The sequence below is a fragment of the Nicotiana attenuata genome, chromosome 1 (assembly GCF_001879085.1).
Source record: "Nicotiana attenuata strain UT chromosome 1, NIATTr2, whole genome shotgun sequence".
Taxonomy (NCBI): domain Eukaryota; kingdom Viridiplantae; phylum Streptophyta; class Magnoliopsida; order Solanales; family Solanaceae; genus Nicotiana; species Nicotiana attenuata.
Window position 1 is genome coordinate 11274672 of NC_031989.1, and position 6897 is coordinate 11281568.

The 6897-nt window shown below is 37.1% G+C and overlaps 1 protein-coding gene across 2 annotated transcripts; it reads right to left on the bottom strand.

The window, feature by feature from the left end:
• On the bottom strand, positions 509-6353 carry LOC109239075. 2 transcript variants are annotated; one of them, XM_019405666.1, is made up of 6 exons: positions 6077-6353; positions 4943-5946; positions 4163-4221; positions 3128-3256; positions 2518-2653; positions 509-1077 (listed from the first exon to the last, which is right to left on the bottom strand). In XM_019405666.1, exons 2-6 carry the CDS (start codon positions 5645-5647, stop codon positions 799-801), a joined length of 1308 nt encoding a protein of 435 aa, XP_019261211.1. In that variant the 5' UTR covers positions 5648-5946; positions 6077-6353; the 3' UTR covers positions 509-798. The 2 variants fall into 2 exon arrangements, with proteins under 2 accessions (XP_019261211.1, XP_019261160.1); XM_019405615.1 differs by having other exon boundaries at positions 4943-6353.

A 6897-nucleotide genomic window follows, 5' to 3' on the forward strand; every position in this document is an offset into this window, starting at 1 on the left:
ATAATCCGCTTGAATGGTGTAGGAATTCTGTAATTCTACAAAGTATTTTAAGCATATATTCAGCTCAACAATATGGAACTGGAAAAGATGTAATACCATTTTCCCGTCAAATTTTGCATGTCTAAACAATAGTTACTTTCAAGGTGAATTAGCAAATTATACCCTGAATATTGGCCAGCATCTCCTACCCATCATTATTGAATGTTAACCTGATAGGTCTAGTATTACTTTTAAGATGGGTTGTATAAAGTAGACCCTTGTAGTCCGGTCCTTCCCCGGATCCTGCACATAGCGGGAGCTTAGTGCACCAGGCAGCCCTTTATGGTCTATATATATTAAGCCAGCAGCTCTTTTGTTAGACTGGTAGGTCTGCTATTACTTACCGATGTGAATTGGCGAATATAGTCCAAATATTAGCCATGTCCCAAGATAGTACGTCAACACGATACCAACTACGGGGAACTGTACCAAATGAAGAGGCATAATTACTAAACAAGACATCAGTGAATTATGTAATTGAAACCTCAACTTTGATTCTTTTAAATATCTCTGTACTGATGTTTGGGCACCCAAAATTTTGTCCCTTGGAGATAATAACTGATGTGATCCGGACGTGCTATCATTCATGATTCCAATTTCCAACTAGTGAACTAACAAAAACTTGTTTGCCTTTTCTCTACCAAACGCCATCCTACTAACCTATACAAGGCATCAAATGTATTCTAAGGGACCCTATGAAAAGAAAAAATGAATATGACATTGTCCAATTAAAGACTTCTTGACCCAGTTCGCCCGGACTCATCTGTGTAAAAAAAGACGCCCTGCTAAATCATCCCAGCTTTCTCTCCTCTTTTTGGAAATTGTGAGAGAGGACTCCCCTGGTTTTTCAAAATCCTGCGCTTCCTCTATGTCACGGAAAGTTCCGTATGCAGAAGGAGAATATGCTTGGGGAACATCCAGTGCAACTGCCCTCTGCAATGCAGCATTGTGTTCCTCCTTGAGAGACGCCTGTCGCTCCATTCTCTGCTGCACAGGGAAATTCATAGATTCTGCAATTTGATGCCTCTCCAACATCGACTGTGTATAGAGAAAATGAAATAATTTCATGAATAACGATATGAATGTTAGCTCTTAGTATCATTTCCACAAATTTTCTCACAATTAAACAAATCTGGCGGGACAAGAACTTGTTTTCTGGGTGCAATAGAAAGGGGCTCCTCCATAGTGCATTAGTGCTCATAAAACTGCATTTATACATTAAATATATTACGCATTTACCAACAGTTCCACAATGACAACTACTATGCCTCAATCCCAACCATGACTTCTAAAAGGGAAAAAAAATGTGCGAGGATCACCTCTCTAAAAACTGATTTTCCCCATGTGTTTGTTCTAACAAGGTCCTCTAGCAATTCAAATCTAATCATATAAAATCTTAAAGCATTTTAACGTAGTACCAACAGCAAGAAAAAACTTTGTTGATTTCATATGACATTCCGTACTTCAGTCCGAATGCATTAAGCTACGCCCAATAAAGTGTCCACTCATGTCATAGCTGTGAGATCAACTCACAAATGCTACTGATTGGTTGTCGCTGGTTCCAACAAAAAAGTGGCACTTCCAATTTTATATCTCAATGAATATTGGCTTCAAACGGATGTCACATATGCTGAGACGTGAGGGTGCGCAGAGGCGGATCTGGGATTTTAATTCTATGGGTTCAACATTTAAAGTTTTTAACATTGAACCCATTATATTTTAAAGTTATGGGTTCATATCTACTATTTATTGCAACTTTAGTAATTTTTAAGTACTGTGTTCAATTGAACCCGGTAACTGTACACTGCATCCGCCCCAGTGAGTGTGAGTCCATTTGTTTCAGCCTTAGTAGGAGGTTTATCCCGCATTTTTGCTTGTGAATAACAACAAATTTCCCTCCGAGGTGCACACAAGGTGGCTTGGTAAAACATGCCGGCTTCAAGGTCCGCTCACCAAAACGATGTTGCTTTTCCATTACCAGTAGGTATAGAACACACATGTTCAACAAACATATTATTAAATACCCCAGAATGACTACTGTAGGCACGATTGATGACCTTTTCCTTGCCCTGGCAAGTCAGGTTGCTCACCTTCTAAACCATAGTTGAGGTTAAAAAACTAAGTTGTAATTGCTAGACTTTGAGATACTTTTCTTTGGGGGGGTTGATAAGGTGCTACAATTTGAGATATATTCTTAACTGAAAAAAACAAGGGCTACCAAAGGCGGAAATAAACTCTCAGGAACGTCCAACGATGCCTAACATCTATTCTTAATTCAAAGTGTCTTCGAATTGCCTCTTCCTTTTTCCGCTCGTCTTCCTTGACCCTCCTCAATGAAAGAAGAGAGAAAAAGAAAAAGAAGACAAAGCTAGGTTTAACTTCGCAATCAACTTGGAGTTCTTAAGAAACGTCAGAGGATATGGCTGACATAAAAGGAATTATATCTGATGTTTAAGAAAGGAGCTGCACAAAACTTACATCAATTGTTCTTTGTGATTCTGTCAATATCGGAATAATGGCATGATCAGATGTCATGTTGCAAGAGAGCACTATGTGCTCAAACCGTCCATCAACAGGTATAGCAGTCCTCACAATGGGTCTAATATTAGCAAAGCTGCAGCAGAGGCAAAAAGCAGACAAAGCAAAAGCTATTGCATCAGTAACATTCCTGATAAAAAGTTTCAAAAACTAGCAGTCATGAACCTAAATAATTCATTGCTTCGAAATGGCAAAAAGGGAGTAAGTTAATAAGATATATTTCTCTTTGATTAGCATATTAAAGGAAGCTAGTTATGATTAAGGCTTAGCTATTAAAGCAGCTGTATTTGAGAAACGAAATGTATCCAAGTGATTGAAACAACGGATTTTTCTTTTTCAGAGAGAAGAACATCTTCCCAATGGGATGCTACTTAATGCTCTTCAACTTGGCTCCACCAAGTATAAATACTGTTGCTAAGCTAAGTCCTTGAATGATACCAAAATTCTAAAATTCTAGTGTATACTAGTAAAAAAAGAGAGTGAATCAAACCCTGCAAAAGTTCTACATTTTACTTCACAAATCTACATGTGTAAATGGAATTTTATATACCTGAAGGGCTTCCTGACAATAATGTGATAAAGACGACCAGGAGCATAAAGGCGTCTTGGATCTTTTAGCATCTTCTCCTCCAGGGTGAATGTATCCTTCAGGCACATTATGCACATCAAGCACGGAAAACTATAGAGAAAAACACTGCTTGTCAGCCTATGGCTTTGTCACACTAGTCTCTTGGTACCATAAATATATAACCTGATACAGTGTTGAACCAAATTTTTATGTATCAAAAAACTGAAAATAAACAGTGATAATAAATCGATTCTTCAAGCCTCCTATTGGATGTTAATAGGAAACTTTGGGCTTCTTATTGAAGAAGGGGAGCCTTGGCGTAACTGGTAAAGTCGTCATGCGACCAAGAGATCACGGGTTCAAGCCGTGAAAACAACCTCTAAGGTTGCGTACTAGACCCTTGTGGTCCGTCCCTTCCCCGGAACCTGCGCATACCGGGCTGCCCTTTTTGGGCTTCTTATTGAAGGAAGTTTATTTGATAAGGTTACTAGGAAACGTCCATTTGTATAAGTGGCAATCTTCAAATTGGCAAGAAACTCTTATTTTGCAGTCGGAAGGAAAAGATTTTGTCTAGGACTGTCATTGATTCTGTCACACTAAGATTTTGCCTTCGAATTTTATATTTTCTCCATTTTATGATCACAAAGTGCTAAGACAAAGAACCTTCCACCTCCAACCAAGAGGTTGGGATTCGAGTTACCAAGGGAGCAAATAGGAAAAGGTCACTATTGACTCGATCATGGGGTTTTGGGGTGTGGGTTTTATCATATCAAAGATAAATTGAATATGTGATTCCAAAAAGACACGAGCAAATGGACACAGTTGCATTATTATCAAAAGTCGTGACTCTTCTTCCCAGTGGATTCAGTAATTATAGATTGGGAAATCAAAACTATCACTTGGCGTAAGCTTCTAATTACTCAAAGACTGTTTTATTTTGATTCATGCATATTTAATCACATACGATATATACATCAAAAGTCATACTGAAACAAAAGAAGACCTGCAATCTTTTACCAGAAAAGTGACTTGAAAGCATGTTCCAATGCTACAGTAGTCCGAGGTAAGAAATCATCCTGATTGGTCATGGAAAAGGTGTGTCAAAATGTGATGATAAATTCTAAGCGAACAGGGATGACTATGGAAATAGATTATCCAACAAGACAAGAAATATACATCAGATATTAGACCTGGTTGATGAGCAACAAAAGTATCCTTCCTAAATTTGGAACCAGACCTACCTTTTCTAACAGGAATCGATTCCCAAGAACAAAACGTCTACCTTCCTTCATATGTTTTGTGTAAGCGTAGCTCTACCTACAATCCAGTAGATTTTTCTTTGAAATGACAGTTTAGTTCCTTCAAACTAACATTTGCTTCACTAATTGCGGGGGAACAACTCTTTGCTCAAAATTATGAGAGTTACTTCATCCCACAACATTGATATGACACGAAACTTATCAAAAGATAATCACTATTCAAATGCTTCTTACGTGGCATATGTTTGAAGAGATATAGTTTATGGTGAAGGTAAACTAACTAATAATTACAGACTCATTTACAACATGCTATAAGCTCAATCCTATTAATATTGCACTTCAAGGATAAAATTTAAAAGAAGAAAATAAAACTTCAATGGTATGCTCTTTAGTAGAAGGAGTTCTAATATCAGATAAAGAAAAACATCATCGAACTCACATATCTGGTTCACCTTTTCAGTAAGATAAGTCTAATAATACTAGTCAAACTGAAGCAAATAATTGTATCAGACAACAAAGAGGACCTACACGGGCTTACCTGAAGCACAATAGAGTTTATGATATCCGCATATCTCACAGCCAAATTCAGTGAGACACACCTTGCAGGAGCAATTGCAAAGCATCTGATCCTTTTTCTCTCTAAGAACCCCAACTTTTCTCTGTTCTTCACAGCCAACATTGCCAATAGTGTTACCACCCCCGCCCCTAAAGAATGCCCAGCAAATGTCAAGGTATAATCCGGATACCTCTCCACCAATTCCCTTAAAATTTGTGATTCTGCTTCCCAAACCCATTGAGCTGCCTTCAACAAACCATTATGAACATAACCCCCATCAAATTCTGCTTGCCCGAGTTTATCATCAAGTAATACCAAAAAATCACTTTCCTTAGCCAAATTAAGACCCCTAATTGCTACAACTATATCGGCATTCTCATGATCAACATAGATCAAATAAGGAGATACCCTCCCTTGAGTATCTTCATGATTTTTCTTTACAATAACCCAATCAGGATCAATACCATATCCTCCAGGGGGAGCCCATATGGGGTTTCTAATATCATCCTCATATACAGCTATAATATATCGACAAAACCGTGGCACTGGCTCAAACTCACTAGCAATTGCAAGTCCCCAATTTTCACTCTCACGGCCAGCGGTATAAAGGAACTTCTTCCACACCCAACGAACACAAGCTAAACAGTATACACATTCAATAACTGGAACACAACAGGCAAATGACATTGGTGCCTACCATACAGTCATCTTCTAACAGTTCAAGAATGACAATTACTTCCAATAAAATGAATCCTAACACTGTTTCTGCAAATGGGGGTCATTTTTTTGTTGAGGTTCAACTTGTGGGGTATCAAGATAGTAAGTACCTGAGCTAACTCAGTGATCAAAATTGAATCTTTACTAACTAAAGGTATCAAGATTGAATTTTTATTAAGAAAATAACAAAGAAAGGGCATAAAATTACCATTACAAGAACTGAGCTTTGGAGAAACTGGGCAGGTAACAGTTGTAATCATCAATACAAACTTCAAAAAAGGAACATAATATATGGTTTATAATTGAATAAAGAGAGAAAATGGGGTTGCTTTTGAATCTAGAAAAGAGAGAAATCACTGAAAATTTAAGAGAAATATGGGAGAAAAAGCAGTAGCACACCTGCAACTACTTGTCAAACCACCATTTTAGTGGGGTCCTTACAATTGAGTGAAAGAATATTTTGGGATTATGCTTAGATCCCTGTCTTATGGCACTGGTTTTCTAATTAATTACGTACTAACTTTGTTCTGATTTGCAAGTAGAATAGCTTATGAATTATGATGATGGCTTCTGCTTAGTTGTGATATTGTGGAAGATAGTTTCTTTAATTTTCGTACTATATTTTTCTCAGGTTTGGTAGAAGTTTCCTGTGAAGGGAGCAAATAACAAAAAAAAACAAAAGAAAAAGGAAAAGGGTAGTTTCTTGTGAATTATTGCCATCTGTTAACTTTTGTCATACTTCTAGTTTTGTATTGTAGCAAATATTTCTACTTTAATTTTGATAAAAATAGAAGTTGTCTTGCACCTGCATTCCTTTCCTTTTGGTAGTATTGTACTTAAATCAAATAGAACGAACCATAAAAAAAAGGGTAGTATTATGTGATATTACACTAATGTTAGCAAAATTATTATGTTTCTTTAATTATTACTTTTATTAGGATATGTTTGTTATTAATAACGAGGGGCGAGAACAACGAGATATATACCTTATTGACGCAGTGGAAACCGTTCTCACCACCAAAAGAATTGCCGCAAATCAACCTTTGAATCACTAGGAAACAAAGTTAATCTTTCACCAATTAGATGCCCTAACTTGTGTGTATTTTTCTTGTAGAAATGATTAGTCAAAGAAAATTCCAACGCTTGAAGGTTCTGTGTTTTCTCCTTAACATAAATAGGCAGAGTAATAGCGGTTAAGAAAGATAATCCACCACTCCCTT

What these genes read in the sequence shown, in the direction of transcription:
- LOC109239075 (XM_019405666.1), bottom strand. Translation starts at nt 5,647, where the DNA reads ATGTCATTTGCCTGTTGTGTTCCAGTTATTGAATGTGTATACTGTTTA. An exon ending in TAAACTCTATTGTGCTTCAG is followed by an intron (nt 4,222 to 4,942) that starts GTAAGCCCGTGT and finishes ATGACCAATCAG; the next exon opens with GATGATTTCTTACCTCGGAC. An exon ending in GCTTTCAAGTCACTTTTCTG is followed by an intron (nt 3,257 to 4,162) that starts GTAAAAGATTGC and finishes TTTTCTCTATAG; the next exon opens with TTTTCCGTGCTTGATGTGCA.